The sequence below is a fragment of the Pseudorca crassidens genome, chromosome 3 (assembly GCF_039906515.1).
Source record: "Pseudorca crassidens isolate mPseCra1 chromosome 3, mPseCra1.hap1, whole genome shotgun sequence".
NCBI lineage: Eukaryota > Metazoa > Chordata > Mammalia > Artiodactyla > Delphinidae > Pseudorca > Pseudorca crassidens.
Genome location: NC_090298.1, coordinates 13039739 through 13059257, shown reverse-complemented (window position 1 = coordinate 13059257; position 19519 = coordinate 13039739). Strand labels below are relative to the sequence as shown.

The following is a 19519-nucleotide window of genomic DNA, read 5'->3' as shown; positions in this document are numbered from 1 at the left end:
CCAGCTAAAACGTAAATATTTCTGCCTCCAAATTACACCTCCCAGACCGACTTTGAAAAGCAGCCCAAAATAGTACTTGGCATTCAGAAAACACAGCCAATCTTACCTTTAATCACTCTTGTGTTGTTCTGGAGATTGTACAAATTTAAATATGGGGAATTTTGTGGGGAAAAGTTAGGTAAACCCTGGGAAATGCAAACCATATAAACTCGTCCTCGAGTTTGTATGGTTTGCATATAAACTGTGTATAACAGTTTATATGGCAACTGTTATATACACAGATCTACATCCAATCTGACTTGTTATTCATCTATACATATTTTTGAGCTTTGGGCCACATATTCTGTGTGGACATGTCAAGGAGAAGTGAGCACACACGCAACAAACACATCCTTGTAAACACACCTGAAAAAAGGCTTAGCAGGGTCCTTGGGAACGCTTGGGGCAAAGGCAAGATGCTTTTCTTTACTGCTGGGCTGAGGCCTTGGGTGAGCAGCTCCCCTGGCCTGGTAGGCAGCCGACCCACCTGAGATAAGGCCTGTCAGGGACGCCTGTTCCGTGCAGACGCCCCGGCGCCTGCAGCTGTTGGGGCTAGTTAGAGCATCAAGCTCACATCAAACACTCACCTGTGGCCCCAGCTCTGGATGGAATTGGAAAATTACTAACCCAAAGGCCAAGAGGACTCTGTCTAGGTCCAGGGCCACCAGAGTCCCCATCCTCCCTGAGGGCAAAACACTCTTTTGGAGACAAACTGGCAGGATTCTTAGATAGAAGGAGAAAAAACCACTGACTTGGGAAAACCAGACCCTCTCTGGATGAGCTACCTCCTTGAAGACACGACTGGAACATTCTTGGGTGGGGCAGTGCACCCCCCAAATAAACAACTTAGCAGTTCTCCTCCACCCAAAACAAGGGCCTCTGTGAACTGCCCCAGTCACTGCCTCTAACCTCGGGCCGGGCCCTCGAGCTGCTCCCGAAGCTGCAGTCTTTCCTTCAGCCGCAGGGATCTCACCCTGGCGTGTCCTGCTTCCTGACCTGCCACAGACGGGGCCCTGCCTGCATGATGCCCTACCTCAGGCCAACAGGGTCCTGCTTCATAAACAATCCTTAACTCAGTCCACCTCAGGCGGCAATCCTGGCTCAAACCCTCCATGGATGTGGTCAAACTAGAAGCAAAAGAGAACAGTAGCTGGGAGAAAATCAGAGACCTAAAGTCCGATATCCACCATTTTCAGCTGTGCAGATAAAGCAGGACCACCCCGTGAATAGCTATGGGTGTTTTTCTGTGTTTTAATTTCCTGGCAACAAGGTGATGGGTCCAAGGACTCAGTCCTACCAGGCCAGCTCCCTGGTAGAGAGGGGACACCCCTGAATTCTCCTTCCCATGCCCAAGGAGCTCTCAGGGTCTCCGGGGGCCAGACAGCTGGTCTTTCCCAGCCCTATCCTAGTCAGCGGACACTGTAGCTTCATGGATGCTTATCTACTGGGCAAGGCCCGTCCTACAAAAAGAAAGACTTGTGATAGGCTACATAATTGTATCCAAGGATACCTACTGCCTGGAACCTGAGAACAACACCTACTACGGCAAAAGGGTGGCTATTGCTTTCTATGGCAAAGGTGAGATTGTCTACGAATCGTAGACCACAATTCTACAGAGAGCAGCTGGACAGGACCTTGAGCCATCTTCTGTTGGGGAAGGAGAGTATACATTTGCAGTTGTAACCGGAAGAGTGGGCCTTGTTAGGCAGAGGCATCTTTGAAGAATCGTAAGTACGGGATGATGCGTATAGGTGTTACATAGCCAGGGGGCAGGGGGCCATGTGCTGGATGCCTGTTGATTTGCCTGCTAGCTCCTCCTCTCAGGGGTTCCCAGTAGTCGCTGGGGACAACAGGATCCCATCCCCTGACTCCCCTGATTAAAGCAGGGTAAGCACCTGACCCAAGCTGGCCCACTCAGGGTCCCTTCTGTTGAAATAACAGCAGCAAAAGGGGTCCTGAATCCCTTTTAGGACTGGGAGCAAAAAGAACCTGATGACTGAGCTCAAGAGCTGTGGTTGTACACTTTCTAATCACTACATGGACCAGAAAGGCAGAGGATGAGAGGGGAGAGAGGGGACGGAGGGAAGGAGGGAAGGAGAGAGGCAGGGAGAGAAGACAGATATATCGTGGTTAGAGATGCAGAGAGAATCCTAATGATGTTCAGTCCCTGGTTCCAGGTCCTTCCTGCGGCTGGGTTCTGCCGGGATATACCTATATCTTCATAATAAATCCTTCTTTTCAACTTTGGCTAGTTTAAGCTGATTTTTCTTGCATTCAACCAAAAGAATTCAACCAATATACATTCTCATAGATCAGCTATGAACAAGTAATGTAATTCATACGATAAGTACAATAGTTTGCAAAGGACGCAGCAAATAGGGAGGCTACTTGTGCAATTATTATCAAGGCAGCTCCTGTCACTGCTCTAGCTGATGACCTTGCCTCCAGCTTTGGGAAACCCTGACTTCCTACTGTCTCTTCTCACAAGCCCAAGACACAGGCCTTGCTCCCAAGTCATCCCTCATTTCCCCGTTTCTGAGAAACCAGCAGCACTGCTGCTCTACCTCCAGGGGTCCGTTCATTGCCTTTTCTCTTTTTAACCTAAAGCACGGGGGTAGTACAAAACTGGACTAAATAATCTGTAAAATCCCTTGCAGTTTTGCTATCGTGTGATTCTGATTTACTTTAACAATCCACACAACTATACTGACCATTCAGACTACAAACTAGTGTAAACAGTCTGAATCAGGAGATCTTTTCAGAATCTCATGGTTTGCTTGTAAAAAAGGCAGGACTACCCCTGTTCTTCAGTCTGAATGCCAAGCTCTAGGTGAGGACTGAGATTCTGATTGTAAGCATACAACATTTAAAAGGCCAGGACATGGGGATCAATATCTTTTAAGTCATGCATGTCTGGATTGAGTACCAACCTTGCTGCTTATTAGTTGTGAGAACTTAGACAATTTGATGAACTTTTGTGTTCATGCTTCCATTGCATAAGAAGGAGGGGGTAATAGTAGCAAATGTATAGAATTATTTTGAGGATTAAATAAGGTGATGTAGGTTCCTTAAAAAACTAAAAATAGAACTACCATATGACCCAGCAATCCCACTACTGGGCATATACCCTGAGAAAACTATGGTTTCTCAAACTTTTTGAAAACTATGGTTTCAAAAAGACTCATGTACCACAATGTTCATTGCAGCACTATTTACAATAGCCAGGACACGGAAGCAACCTAAGTGTCCATCGACAGATGAATGGATAAAGAAGATGTGGCACATATATACAATGGAATATTACTCAGCCATAAAAAGAAACGAAATTGAGTTATTTGTAGTGAGGTGGATGGACCTAAAGTCTGTCATACAGAGTGAAGTAAGTCAGAAAGAGAAAAACAAATACTGTATGCTAACACATATATATGGAACCAAAAAAAGAGAAAAAGGTTCTGAAAAACTTAGGGGCAGGATAGAAATAAAGACGCAGACGTAGAGAATGGACTTGAGGACACGGGGAGGGGGAAGGGTAAGATGGGACGAAGTGAGAGTGGCATGGACATATATACACTACCAAATGTAAAATAGATAGCTAGTGGGAAGCAGCCGCATAGCACAGGAAGATCAGATCAGTGCTTTGTGACCACCTAGAGGGGTGGGATAGGGAGGGTGGGAGGGAGATGCAAGAGGGAGGGGATATGGGGATATATGTATATGTATGGCTGATTCACTTTGTTATAAAGCAGAAACTAACACACCATTGTAGAGCAATTATACTCCAATAAAGATGTTAAAAAATAATAATAATAAGATGATGTATGTAAAGAATCTAGTATAGTGGCTGACCTACAGAAAGATTATACTTTAGCTATGACTTGTAATATAGCAAACAGAAGACTCTACCAAATTCTAAAGCAAATTAATTGGATTGATTTAATATTCAAGCATAAATTGCAAACTTCCTTATCCAGCCCTTCTTTATGAGATGGCCAGCTGTATTATTGAATGCAGTATGTAACTGCATATCTATTTGCATGCTTATTTAATAGCTGCTCCAGGAAAGAAGGGATTACGTTTTATTTTGTTTTTTGTTTTTTTGGGGTTTTTTTTTATTATTATTTTTTTGTGTGGTACGCGTGCCTCTCACTGCTATGGCCTCTCCTGTTGCGGAGCACAGGCTCCGGATGCGCAGGCTCAGCGGCCATGGCTCACGGGCCCAGCAGCTCCACGGCATGTGGGATCTTCCCGGACCGGGGCATGAACCCGTGTCCCCTGCATTGGCAGGCGGACTCTCAACCCCTGCACCACTAGGGAAGCCCTAGTTTGTTTTAATGTAGACATATACTTTACTTAAAGTAGGTTTATCAAGACATAATTTATATAAATAAAATTCACCCTTTTTAGGTGGACAGTTTTCTGAGTTATGGAACCACAACCACAGTCAAAATATAGACTCTTTCCATCACTCCAAAAAGTTCCCTTATAGTACCAGCTTGTAGACAATCCCTTCAGCTCCCCAGTTACTGACAACAACTGGTCCGATTTTTGTCCCTACAATTTTGTGTTTTCCATGATGTCATTTAAATTGTATTATACAGACTCTGGCTTCTTTTGCTTCTAATAATGCATTTGAGATTCATCCATATTGTAGCATGTATCAGTGCTTTGTTCTTTTATTTGCTGAGTAGTATTCCACATATGGCTATATCACAATTTATCCAGTCCTCAGCTGATGGTCATTTGGGTTTTGTGCAGTTGTTGGTAATTATGAATAAAGACTGTTATAAACATTCACATGCAGGTCTTTTTCTAGACATATAGTTTCATTTCTCTTGGGTAAATACCTAGAAGTGGGATTGTTGGGGTGTTTAATAAGTGTATATTTAAGTTCATAAGAAACTCTCAAACTGTTTTCCAAAGCTGTTGTACCTTTTTGCATTCCCACCAGCAGTGCAATGTATGAGAGTCCCATCTGCTCTGTATCCTCACCAGCACTTGGTGACATTAGGTGTTTGTTTGTTCTTAGTTTTAGTCATTCTTATAGGTATTTTGCAGTTTTAATGTGCATTTCTCTAGTGGTTAATGGAGAGTCTTTTCATGTGTTTATTTGCCTTCCTTACATCTTCCTTAATGAGGCAGTTTTTCAAATCTTTGCCCATTCTTGAATTGTTTAATTGGGTTATATGAATTTCTATTATTGTGTTTTGAAAGTATATATATAATATTATATTCATATATATATGTGTATATATGTTCATTCTGGATACAATCCCTTTATCAGATATATGTTTTGTAAATATTTTTTCCCAATCTGTGGTTAGTATTAATTTTCTTAACCATAGCTTTTGAAGAGAAGTTTTAAATTGTGAAGTCCAATTTAGGACATTTTTTGCATAAGGTTTGTGCTTTTGATATGTATCTAAGAAATCCTGGCCTAACCTAAGGTCACAGAGATTTTCTCTTATGTTTTTTCTAGAACTATTGTAGTTATTACTTTAATCTGTAATCTATTTTTAGTTAATTTGTATATATGATATGAAGCATATACAAAAGAATGAAGGGTTATTGTTTTGCCAATGGATGTCCGATTGTCCCAATATTTGATGAAAATACTACTCTTTCTCCATATAATTGCCTTGGCAATTTTTTGTGAAAAATCAATTGACTGTATATGTGAGGTCCTATTTCTGACTCTCTATTCTATTCTATTGACTTGTATATCTATTTCACCAGAGCCACACTGTGATGATATGGTAGCTTTATAGTAAGTCTTGAAATCAGGTAAAATGAGTCTTCCAGTATTGTTTTGTTGTTGTTGTTGTTTTAATTTTTAAATTTAATTTTATTTTTTTTATACAGCAAGTTCTTATTAGTCATCCATATTATACACATCAGTGTATACATGGCAATCCCATTCGCCCAATTCACCACCCCCCGCCACTTTCCCACCTTGGTGTCCCTACCTTTGTTCTCTGCAACTGTGTCTCAATTTCTGCCCTGCAAACCAGTTCATCTGTACCCCTCTTCTAGTTTCCACATATATGCGTTAATATATATTTGTTTTTCTCCTTCTAACTTACTTCATTCTGTAAGACAGTCTCTAGATCCATCCACATCTCAACAAATGACCCAATTTCGTTCCATTATATGGCTGAGTAATATTCCATTGTATATATGTACCACATCTTCTTTATCCATTCGTCTGTTGATGGGCATTTAGGTTGCTTCCATGACCTGGTTATTGTAAATAGTGCTGCAATGAATATTGGGGTGCATGTGTCTCTTTGAATTATGGTTTTCTCTGGGTATATGCCCAGTAGTGGGATTGCTGGATCATATGGTAATTCTATTTTTTGTTTTTTTAAGGAACCTCCATACTGTTCTCCATAGTGGCTGTATCAATTTACATTCCCACCAACAGAGCAAGAGGGTTCCCTTTCCTCCACACCCTCTCCAGCATTTGTTGCTTGTAGATTTTCTGATGATGCCCATTCTAACTGGTGTGGGGTGATACCTGATTGTAGTTTTGATTTGCATTTCTCTAATAATTAGTGATGTTGAGCAGCTTTTCACGTGCTTCTTGCCCATCTGTATGTCTTCTTTAGAGAAATGTCTATTTAGGTCTTCTGCCTATTTTTGGATTGGGTTGTTTGTTTCTTTAATATTGAGCTGCATGAGCTGTTTATATATTTGGGAGATTAATCCTTTGTCCATTGATTCATTTGCAAATATTTTCTCCCATTCGGAGGGTTGTTTTTTCATCTTATTTATGGTTTCCTTTGCTGTGCAAAAGCTTTGAAGTTTCATTAGGTCCCATTTGTTTATTTTTGTTTTTATTTCCATTATTCTAGGAGGTGGATCAAAAAAGATCTTGCTCTGATTTATGTCAAAGAGTGTTCTTCCCATGTTTTCCTCTAAGAGTATTATAGTGCCTGGTCTTACATTTAGGTCTCTAATACATTTTGAGTTTTTGTGTGTATGGTGTTAGGGAGTGTTCTAATTTCATTCTTTTACATGTAGCTGTCAAGTTTTCCCAGCACCACTTATTGAAGAGACTGTCTTTTCTCCATTGTATATCCTTGCCTCCTTTGTCATAGATTAGTTGACCATAGGTGCTGGGGTTTACCTCTGGGCTTTCTATCTTGTTCCATTGATCTATGTTTCTGTTTTTGTGCCAGTACCATATTGGCTTAATTACTGTAGCTTTATAGTATAGTCTGGAGTCAGGGAGCCTGATTCCTCCAGCTCCATTTATTTCCCTCAAGACTGCTTTGGCTATTCGGGGTCTTTTGTGTCTCCATACAAATTTTAAGATTTTTTTTTCTAGTTCCATAAAAAAACACCATTGGTAATTTGATAGGGATTCCATTGAATCTGTAGATTGCTTTAGGAACTATAGTCATTTTCACAATATTGATTCTTCCAATTCAGGAACATGGTATATCTCTCCATCTGTTGGTATCATCTTTAATTTCTTTCATCAATGGCTTATAGTTTTCTGCATACAGGTCTTTTTTCTCCCTAGGTAGGTTTATTCCTAGGTGTTTTATTCTTTCTGTTGCAATGGTAAATGGGAGTGTTTCCTTAATTTCTCTTTCAGATTTTTCATCATTAGTGTATAGGAATGCAAGAGATTTCTGGGCATTAATTTTGTATCCTGCAACGTTACCAAATTCATTGATTAGCTCTAGCAGTTTTCTGGTGGCATCTTTAGGATTCTCTATGTATAGTATCATGTCATCTGCAAACAGTGACAGTTTTACTTCTTCTTTTCCAATTTGGATTCTTTTTATTTCTTTTTCTTCTCTGATGGCTGTGGCTAGGACTTCCAAAACTATGTTGAATAACAGTGGTGAGAGTGGAGATCCTTGTCTTGTACCTGATTTTAGAGGAAATGCTTTCAGTTTTTCAACACTGAAAATGATGTTTGCTGTGGGTTTGTCATATATGGCCTTTATTATGTTGAGGTAGGTTCCCTCTATGCCCACTTTCTGGAGAGTTTTTATCATAAATGGGTGTTGAATTTTGTCAAAAGCTTTTTCTGCATCTATTGACATGATCATATGGTTTTCCTTCTTTAATTTGTTATTATGGTGTATCACATTGATTGATTTGCATATATTGAAGAATCCTTGCATCCCTGGAATAAATCCCACTTGATCATGGTGTATGATCCTTTTAATGTGTTGTTGGATTCTGTTTGCTAGTACTTTGTTGAGGATTTTTTGCATCTATATTCATCAGTGACATTGGTCTGTAATTTTCTTTTTTTGTAGTATCTTTGTCTGGTCTTGGTATCAGGGTGATGGTGGCCTCATAGAATGAGCTTGGGAATATTCCTTCCTCTGCAAATTTCTGGAAGAGTTTGAGAAGGATGGGTGTTAGCTCTTCTCTGAATGTTTGATAGAATTCATCTGTGAAGCCATTTGGTCCTGGACTTTTGTTTGTGGGAAGATTTTTAATCACAGTTTCAATTTCATTACTTGTGATTGGTCTCATCATATTTTCTATTTCTTCCTGGTTAGTCTTGGAAGGTTATACCTTTCTAAGAATTTGTCCATTTCTTCCAGGTTGTCCATTTTATTAGCATAGAGTTGTTTGTAGTAGTCTCTTAGGATGCTTTGTATTTCTGAGGCGTCTGTTGTAACTTCTCCTTTTTCATTTCTAATATTATTGATTTGAGTCCTCTCCCTCTTTTTCTTGATGAGTCTGGCTAATGGTTTATCAATTTTATCTTCTCAAAGAACCAGCTTTTAGTTTTATTGATCTTTGCTACTGTTTTGTTTCTATTTCATTTATTTCTGCTCTGATCTTTATGATTTCTTTCCTTCTGCTAACTTTCGGTTTTGTTGGTTCTTCTTTCTCTAGTTCCTTTAGGTGTAAGGTTAGATTCTTTATTTGAGATTTTTCTTGTTTCTTGAGGTAGGCTTGTATAGCTATAAACTTCCCTCTTAGAACTGTTTTGCTGCATCCCATAGGTTTTGGATCGTTGTGTTTTCATTGTCATTTGTCTCTAGGTATTTTTTGATTTCCTCTTTGATTTCTTCAGTGATCTCTTGGTTATTTAGTAACGTATTGTTTAGCCTCCATGTGTTAAACGTTTTTTTCCCTGTAATTGATTTCTAATCTCATAGCGTTGTGGTCAGAAAAGATGCTGGATATGATTTATATTTTCTTTAATTTACTGTGGCTTGATTTGTGACCCAAGATGTGATCTCTCCTGGAGAATGTTCCGTGCGCACTTGAGGAGAAAGTGTAATCTGCTGTTTTTGGATGGAATGTCGTATAAATATCAATTAAAACTATCTGGTCTATTGTGTCATTTAAAACTTCTGTTTCCTTATTTATTTTCATTTCGGATGATCTGTCTATTGGTGTAAGTGAAGTGTTAAAGGCCCCCACTATTATTGTGTTACTGTCAATTTCCTCTTCTATAGCTGTTAGCATTTGCCTTATGTATTGAGGTGCTCCTATGTTGGGTGCATATATATTTATAATTGTTATATATTCTTCTTGGATTGATCCCTTGATCATTATGTAGTGTCCTTCCTTGTCTCTTGTAACATTCTTTATTTTAAAGTCATTTTATCTGATATGAGTATTGCTACTCCAGCTTTCTTTTGATTTCCATTGGCATGGAATATCTTTTTCCATCCCCTCACTTTCAGTCTGTATGTGTCCCTAGGTTTGAAGTGGGTCTCTTTTAGACAGCATATATATGGGTCTTGTTTTTGTATCCATGCAGCAAGCCTCTGTCTTTTGGTTGGAGCATTTAACCCATTCACATTTAAGGTAATTATTGATATGTATATTCCTATGACTGTTTTCTTAATTGTTTTTGGTTTGTTTTTGTAGGTCCTTTTCTTCTCTTGTGTTTCTCACTTAGACAAGTTCCTTTAGCATTTGTTGTAGAACTGGTTTGGTGGTGCTGAATTCTCTTAGCTTTTGCTTGTCTGTAAAGCTTTTGATTTCTCCATCGAATGTGAATGAGTTCCTTGCTGGGTAGAGTAATTTGATTGTAGGTTCTTCCCTTTCACCACTTTAAGTATATAATACCACTCTCTTCTGGCTTGTAGAGTTTCTGCTGAGAAGTCAGCTGTTAACCTTATGGAAGTTCCCTTGTATGTTATTTGTCATTTTCACTTGCTGCTTTCAATAATTTTTCTTTGTCTTTAATTTTTGCCAATTTGATTACTATGTGTCTTGGCATGTTTCTCCTCGGGTTTATCCTGTATGGGACTCACTGGTTTCCCGGACTTGGGTGGCTATTTCCTTTCCCACGTTGAGAAGTTTTCGACTATAATCTCTTCAAATATTTTCTTGGGTCCTTTCTCTCTCTCTTTTCCTTCTAGGACCCCTATAATGTGAATGTTGTTGCGTTTAATGTTGTCCCAGAAGTCTCTTAGGCTGTCTTCATTTCTTTTCATTCTTTTTTTTTTATTCTGTTCCACAGCAGTGAATTCCACCATTCTGTCTTCCAGGTCACTTATCCATTCTTCTGCCTCAGTTATTCTGCTATTGATTCCTTCTAGTGTAGTTTTCATTTCAGTTATTGAATTGTTCATCTCTGTTTCTTCTTCAATTCTTCTAGGTCTTTGTTAAACATTTCTTGCATCTTGTCGATATTTGTCTCCATTCTTTTTCCAAGGGCCTGGATCATCGTCACTATCATTATTCTGAATTCTTTTTCTGGAAGGTTGCCTATCTCCACTTCATTTAGTTGTTTTTCTGGGGTTTTATCTTGTTCCTTCATCTGGTTCATAGTCCTCTGCCTTTTCATCTTGTCTATCTTTCTGTGAATATGTTTTCTTGTTCCACAGGCTGCAGGATTGTAGTTCTTGCTTCTGCTGTCTGCCCTCTGGTGGATGAGGCTATCTAAGAAGTTTGTGCAAGTTTCCTGATGGGAGGGACTTGTGGTGGGTAGAGCTGACTGTTGCTCTGGTGGGCAGGGCTCAGTAAAACTTTAATCTGCTTGACTGCTGATGGGTGGGCCTGGGTTCCCTCCCTGTTGGTTGTTTGGCCTGAGGCAACCCAATACTTGAGCCTACCTGGGCTCTTTGGTGGGGCTAATGGCAGACTCTGGGAGGGCTCATGCCAAGGAGTACTTCTCAGAACTTCTGCTGCCAGTGTCCTTGTCCCCATGGTGAGCCACAGCCAACCCCCGCCTCTGCAGGAGACCCTCCAACACTAGCAGGTAGGTCTGGTTCAGTCTCCCCTGTGGTCACTGTTCCTTCCCCTGGGTCCCAATGCGCACACTACTTTGTGTGTGCCCTCCAAGAGTGGAGTCTCTGTTTCCCACAGTCCTGTCAAAGTCCTGCAATGAAATCCTACTAGCCTTCAAAGTCTGATTCTCTAGGAATTCCTCCTCCCGTTGCCAGAACCCCAGGTTGGGAAGCCTGACGTGGGGCTCAGAACCTTCACTCCAGTGGGTGGACTTCTGTGGTATAAGCATTCTCCAGTCTATGAGTCACCCACCCAGCAGTTATTGGATTTGATTTCACTGTGATTGCGCCCCTCCTACTATCTCATTGTGGCTTCTCCTTTGTCTTTCGATGTGGGGTATCTTTTTTGGTGAATTCCAGTGTCTTCCTGTCAATGATTTTCCAGCAGCTAGTTGTGATTCTGGTGTTCTCACAAGAGGGAGTGAGAGCATGTCCTTCTACTCCGCCATCTTGGTTCAGGGCCAGGCAAGTCTTCCAGCTTTTTTCTTCTTTTTCAAAATTGTTTTGTCTACTCTCAGTTCTGTGCTTTTTCTTTTTCCAAAGGATTTTGATTGCAATTCTGTTTAGTCTATAGACCAATTTAGGGAGAACTGATATCTTAATAATATTGAGGCTTCTGATCCATTCACACATCACAGCTCTCCATTTATTTAGGTCACCTCTGAATTCCTAATGTTTTGTAGTTTTCAGCAGAACATGCACATTTTGGGATTTCCCTTGTGGTGCAGTGGTTGGGAATCTGCCTTCCAATGCAGGGGACATGGGTTCCATCCCTGGTCCGGGAAGATCCCACATGCCACAGACCAACTAAGCCTATGTGCCACAACTACTGAGCCTGCACTCTAGAGCTCGAGAGCCACAACTACTGAGCCTGCGTGCCACAACCACTGAAGCCTGCATGCCTAGAACCTGTGCTCCACAACAAGAGAAGCCATGGCAATGAGAAGTCCACGTACTGCAATGAAGAGTAGCCCCTGCTTGACACAGCTAGAGAAAGTCCACGTGGAGAAATGAAGATCCAATGCAGCCAAATAAAGAAATAAATAAAAACATGCATGTGTTTTGTTAGCTCTATCCCTAAGTATTTCGTGGATTTTAAATGACAGTTTTTTAAATTTCTATTTCCAATTTTTCACTGCTAGTATACATAAATACAATTCATTATTGTATATTGACTTTGTGTTCTGTGACCTTGCTAAGCAAGCTCACGTATTCTTTCTGGCAGCTTTCTTACAGAATCTCTGGTATTTTCTACATAAACTATCTCATCTTTTGTGAATAAAAAATTATTTTTTCTTTCCAATGTGTATGCCTTTTATTTCTTTTACTTGCCTGATTGCATTGGCTAGGTCCTCCAGCATGGTGTTGAATAGGAGTGAGAGAGCACATCTTGCATTATTCCCAGTCTTAGGGGGATCATGTTTGTTTTGTTCAATACTATATACCTAGCACCTTGCACCATGTCTAGCACACAGCAGACACTCCAAAGAAGTTGCTGAATGAATTAAAACAAAGTTAATTGATCTATATAGAGATTAAAATGACATCAGTTATGTTAACCCCTTGTCCAACCAGTCTATCTACTGAGTCACAAGAAAAATCATGTAAATAAGTAGTAGGATACCATTTTGAAATCAGGAACATTTTCTAGGATAAAAATGCTCTGGTGGAGGTAGAGGAACTTAGGGATAACCTATGTACTTAATGTGAAGACGACTGTGCACTACTTGTTTGCCTGATTAATTAATCAAATAATACCTACTCTACCATAATTAGTAACACTGCAAAGGAAAAATAGATTTTATTAAAATGCAATAACAATTAAAGGAGTGTTGTTTGCCTACCTCTTCTCTTGGATGGTAAAGTCTGAGAAGCTGGAAAATCTGATTTCTACTTCTATCACCCAAATGCTAAGGATGTCCAGTCAGTATTAACTATATAACAGAAAGGATAATACACTTGTCAACTTGGAGGTTAAACATAAAAAAAGCTTATGGAAAACTCAATTCAAAATGTGTTATTTAATGTCTATTATTGTTCTGGGGTGGAGGTGAGAAATAAGAGGGTGAAACCAGATGAAATAATATCTTAAATAGTTCCCAGCCTCAGGAAATTTAATATTTTGTGGCCGATGTCAGACTTACAAACTAGAAGTAAAGACTAATGCAGTTCTCATTCCGATTGTCAAAATATAAAACAGAAGAGAAATTATCAAATGAGCTAGAATTACACAGGATATCTTTGTGAGATATTTTAATGATATTTTAAAAGTGCTTGTAAAAGTAAATAGACCTTGGATAGGTAGCGAGAATAAAAAGTTAAGCTTTATTAATTGTATTTATAGGCATACTTTGGAGATAATTTCGGTTAGGTTTCAGGCCACCACCATAAAGCGAATATTGCAATAAAGTGAGTCACACAAATTTTTTGGTTTCCAAGGACATATAAAAGTTATGTTTAGGGCTTCCCTGGTGGCGCAGTGGTTGAGAGTCCGCCTGCCGATGCAGGGGACACAGGTTCGTACCCCGGTCCGGGAAGATCCCACATGCCGCGGAGCGGCTGGGCCCGTGAGCCATGGCCGCTGAGCCCGCGCGTCCGGAGCCTGTGCTCCACAACGGGAGAGGCCACAACAGTGAGAGGCCCGCGTACCGCAAAAAAAAAAAAAAAAAAAAAAAAGTTGTGTTTACACTACACTGTAGTCTATTAAGTGTGCAATAGCATTATGGCTAAAAGAACAATGTACATACCTTAATTGAAAAATACTTCATTGCTAAAATATGCTATCATCTGAGTCTTCAGCTAGCTGTAGTGGTAACATCAAAGATCACCGATCACAGGTCACCATAACAAATATAATAAGAACGAAAAAGTCTGAAATATTTGGGGAATTACCAAAATGTGACACAGAGACAGGAAGTGAGAAAATGCTGTTGAAAAAATGGGGAAAAATGGCACTGATAGACTTGCTCAACACAGGGTTGCCTTAAATCTTCAGTTTGTAAAAAAAAAAAGCAATATCTGTCAAGCACAATAAAGCGAAGGGCAATAAAATGAGGAATGCTTATAATTACAGACATTTTATGTTATCCTGGTCATTAAAAAAAAAAAAAAAGCAAGAGCAGAAGTTGGAGAAAGAGAAAAAAGGGAAATGAAAAGTAGCTACATTTTCATCGGTTCCATCCTCCATTCCATTCTACTCATTAAGATTTGCCAGACCTAAGGTTTGAGGAGTCAGGGTGAATTACATACACACTTACCTTGTATGTTTCACCATAAGGAGCCAAATATAAGTCAGCAAATCATCAGATGCTCACCTATATGAAGAATCCCTATAGAATCCTGAAAGTCAGGTGGTGGTGGTGGTGATGGTGTTTTGAGTGGCAAGAGCAGAATCCACCCCAAAACTTACTTTTGTTTTTCAGGTCACTTTTCAGATGTAGGAGTAAGTTACCAGTTACCAATACACAATGCCATCAGGTTACATAACTGACCTGGCAAGGGGCTCCCCGAATGTTTTATTCCCTAGCAATTATAGAAAAATCAAAATTTATAAAATGCATAAGGCATACACCTGTACTCTGATTAAATCTGCCTCAAATCCTCTTCTCAGAATAAAAGAGGAATAAACAAACAAAAAAATGCATGAGATTTATCTATCTGCTGTCCATAATTATTTTCTTTTAATTTTATGTTTCAACATGTAAAACATAAATGTTTCCAAAGCCAAAATTAGATAATAAGGTACATTCAGAGAAATTCTTCTTCTGTCCCTATTCCACGCTGGTCTCTTTCTTCTTCCCCCATAGATAAACATTTGAATAATTTTTATTTATACTTCCAGTGGTCTTTTCACAAATATAAGTAAATACACACAGGCACACAGAGCCATAGTCATATTTCTCTCTCTTTTTACCCCCCAAATAGCATACCATTTCATGGTTTGCCACCTTGCTTTTTTCAAAATATTCTGCAGATCACTCCATACTAGTATGTAGAAATCTTCTCCATTCCTCTTTACAGCACAACATTTTGAAGCATCTGTGTGGTCCCTTTAAAAATATTATTAAAGAATTTATTAAAATTGAGAACTATTACTCTTTTTTAAAAACTTTATTGAAGTATAGTTGATTTACAATGTTGTGTTTAATTTCTGCTGTACAGCAAAGTGACTCAGTTATATATATATATATATATTCTTTTTCATATTCTTTTCCATTGTGGTTTATCACAGGATATTGATTATAGCTCCCTGTGCTCTACAGTAGGACCTTGTTGTTTATCCATTCTGCATATAATAGTTTTTATCTGCTAATCCCAAACTCCTAATCCATCCCTCCCCCACCCCCCGTCCTCTTGGCAACCACAAGTCTGGAGAACTAGAACTCTTGACAGAATTGAACTAGCAAATTCTAGCTTATCTACAGCAAATGTTCGATTTCAGGATAATTTACCCATGCCACTCACCTCCTACCTCCAACTGTTGAGATATGCTGAGAGTATAAAATTGGGTTTGATAATTAGGCCAAGCAAATTATAACTAGGCTTTGGGCTGGAATGACACAGAGATGGCAAAAGTAAAACTTGCAGTTTTGGGGAAGGAAACAACTTCTCTTTCTGTTCTCTGGAAGCCTGGATATGGGCAGAAATCATGACTTCATGAAATAGGACAATATTTATATGAACACAATTAAGTAATCTAGAATCAGAAGCTCCCCCTCACTGCATTCACAGTGAGCCATGTAGTAACAGTTCACTAGGCCCAGATGTAGGACCACAAGGCTTGAATTTATATCTAGTCTACTCTATTTTGGAGTAGAGTCTACTCTACTCTATCTTACTGATCATTTCAAAACTGGACACCAACATCTGGGACTAAATCTTCCATAAAAACTATCTGTTAGGGCTTCCCTGGTGGTGCAGTGGTTGAGAGTCCGCCTGCCAATGCAGGGGATACGGGTTCGTGCCCCAGTCCGGGAAGATCCCACATGCCGCGGAGCGGCTGGGCCCATGAGCCATGGCCGCTGAGCCTGCGCATCCGGAGCCTGTGGTCCACAACGGGAGAGGCCACAGCAGTGAGAGGCTCGCGTATCGCAAAAAACAAACAAACAAACAAAACTATCTGTTAAATAAGTTGGTTATACTAAATACATGATATGGGATAATTCTGTGTGACCAGTGTAGATAATTCTATGAAGTCAATCTTACACAAATCTTTAGGGCAACTGCTTCCAGACCAAGTCCACTGCTATGTTTCCAATTTGATCCCATTGGGCTCCTCAAATCAAGAACACTGAGTTGTAGAGTTGTAGAATTGGATGATCTTAAACATGACCTTCCATTCTGTCCTTTGAAGCAGAAGCTCCTTGAGGGTAACTTGAACATATTCATTTATGATCAATTACAGAAAAAAGTAAATCAGACACATATGTAACTTTTAGTTTCTCTTTTCACATTAGCGTGTTCAAAACTTAGCATTAATAATTTTAGGCAACAAAATCATAGTATATTGCTAGTCATCTATGAAATTGTTTTGGGAAGAGTAATTTTTTTCCATGCTCTGAAATCAATGCTAACTTGTACTTCTAAGGAAGTTTTGTAAATATTTTTTTAAAACTCTCTTTTTCTTTTTATAAACTTATATAGGCCCATTGTGTTAAATACTGAAAAGTATAAATGAAAATAACACTATGCAGCTGTAACTAACCACTGTTAATAGTTGAGCATATTATTTTCCAGCATTTTTTCCTGTAGGTACATAATTTTTTCTCACACTGTTGAATATAAAGTCTGTAGATCTTGTAATGGTCTTTGGCTGAAAGCAATCAAACCTAAACTAAAAACTTTGTACATTGAAAGTAAAGCTGTACCCTCTGAAAGATAACACTCTCTGAATCTAATTTAAATGACTTTGTGATCTCTTCTTGGCTTCCGGGTAATTTAGAAAACTTCCTATTCATTACCATCACCTGTATTATGGAGTTATCTTTTCAAACAACTGCTAAGTTAAAAAGAGGAAGAGAGAGAGAGAAAGGTCCAAAACTCCCTTTGAAATCTATCAGATTTTTAAACTTTGACAGAAAAAAAAGTAATTAATTGTTCCATTCAGTTCCACATTGCCATCGTGTGATTGAAATGCAAAGCCCTTTCAAACCTAAAAAGTGCTTTTTGCCAGAATCAAAGATGACACTATTAAATCATTTATTTTACAAAACCACACTTAGAATACTCAAACAAGGATGATGACCTCTCATTGATTCACTGGAACTTTCTCACCGTTCCTTCTTAAGACCAAGGTGTGCGTTTGTATCAGCACCAGCAATGAGGCTGGCGCTTGTTCAGGGACCAACCAAAGCAAACCGGGCTTCCTGAAGGTCTACTGAGAACCTCATCAACCCCACATTCAAGACAAAGGTCAGTGTAATGAGATTGCTTTGAGTAAAATTGCTAGTCGACAGAATGGATAAACCATAAGGTGATATTTGCTCTAGAAAAAAACTCCTTCCCTGAGAATTCCTTTAAATAGGCTGTCTCGGTATATTTAAAACAAGATCCAACTATATTAAAACACACCTTTCAGGAACTTGCTATTGAGCAGAGTCCTGTACCCAAGAACTTCCTGTTTTGCTGGGACATCGCTTAAATAATACTATTTGACAAATCTAACACAATAAATAATTACCAGAATTTCATTTTAATTATAGGGCATGTAATTTGAGCTACGAGGTAAATTAGCTTCCTATTTCTCAAGGCCTTGCTCTGTTTGGAATTTTAAAAGGTCTTTTAAAGGCATAAAATATGGAAAACATTTAATATTTTCTAATAATTGTGAAATACCTGAACCCAGGAGGTGGAGATCTCATGCTTACTATGAACACAACTTTTACACTGCGAAATGTGAGGTAATAGGCTCGTTCCTGGGTGCACACTTTATTACTTTTAATAATAAACGAATTTATTATGCTCAGTAAACTTTAAAAGATGCGTTGTGAGGGGGCAGTTCAAAATAATATAAGCAGGACACGCTACATAACTTGCCGACCTCTCCTTCAAAAATCATTAATTTCCAGAGGCAGAACATTAAACCGGGCACAGCTCCTTCTAAGTCCTGGGACCTTTGCGAGCCTCCAGGTCACACATCAGTGAATTCAGACCTGCACACGAGGCCTTCTTTTACCCTCCTTTTAGGTACAATGATGTTCACGCACTCTCTCCCTTCTTGAGGCGCTTTTCATTCGCGGCCTCGACCCTCTGGTCACAGCGCGCTGGGGCAGAGATGGATGCTGGCTTTGCTGCCTGCCGTACTGTTCTTCAGTTTAGGTAAAACACTCAGCATGGCTATTATTAACCCTGAAATCACTGGGGCAAGTATTGTAAAACCGATTTTTCTTTCTCCTTCTATATTGAAAAGAGACTTTTCGAGTTTGGTTGTTCTTGCTTACAATAGCGGTGCATTGAGAAGAATCTCAGTTCACAGTAGGCAGAGTCCGCTGGAGGCTCGTCTGGGTACCCCGAAGGCCGGCCGGCCCAGCCTGGGCGCCTGAGGGGACGGTCCCCGCGGCTCTCCTCGCATTTACCTCCGGGATGCGGTCCCCGTCGCCCCTGGACACCCTGAGAGAGATGCTCCTTTTCTCGGTCTCTCGCGCCCGCCAAGAGCGACGCCTCCATCTCTCCCGGGCCCCCAGCTGTCCAGGTGGGCCCCAAGCAGGTCCCCTCCCGGAGCGATCTCCTCCTCACGTCCCCGCCTGCCTCGAGGCGGCCACCCGGGGATGGGGTATGGCGCGGTGCCCGCCAGGCGGGCAGTGGGAGCTTCCCAAACCCGCTCATTCCCGGCCCCAGCGCGCCCCGAGCCCTCCTCGCGCATCCGCGCTCACTTCGCCGGCCCTGGCGGCCAGTCTCCCACACGCCCCGGCCGGTCCCCGGACAGCGCGGGGACCCCAGGCCCGAGCCCCGCGGGGCTCGGGCGACAGGGCCCGGCCAGGGACCCCGGGCTGCCCCGGGGCCTTCGGATCTCTGGGTGCGCCCGCCCCTCAGGCTCCCCGCGCGGTGCCCTCGGGCTTCGGGCCACGCGCCGCCCCCGGCCCGCTTCCCCATCAGCGTCGCGCCGCCGCCCCTCGGTCGACAAGGGGCACCGCGGCGAGTCCCACCCAGCGCCGCCGGGACGCGGCGGAGGCGGCGGCTCCGCGGCCTGTGCGTGCGCAGCGCCCCCCGCGGCCGCGCCGAGCGCAGGCGGCGGCGGAGGGAAAGAGGGAAGGAGGGCA

At 40.9% G+C, this 19519-nt stretch overlaps 1 protein-coding gene across 1 annotated transcript; it reads right to left on the bottom strand.

Annotated features, from left to right (window-relative positions):
* Positions 1–13593: 13593 nt before the first annotated feature.
* Positions 13594–19398, bottom strand: LOC137221148 (uncharacterized). Its single transcript, XM_067730406.1, has 2 exons — positions 18701–19398; positions 13594–15310 (listed from the first exon to the last, which is right to left on the bottom strand). The coding sequence occupies exons 1-2, from the start codon at positions 19350–19352 to the stop codon at positions 15276–15278; spliced, it is 687 nt and encodes a 228-aa protein (XP_067586507.1). The 5' UTR covers positions 19353–19398; the 3' UTR covers positions 13594–15275.
* Positions 19399–19519: the final 121 nt, after the last annotated feature.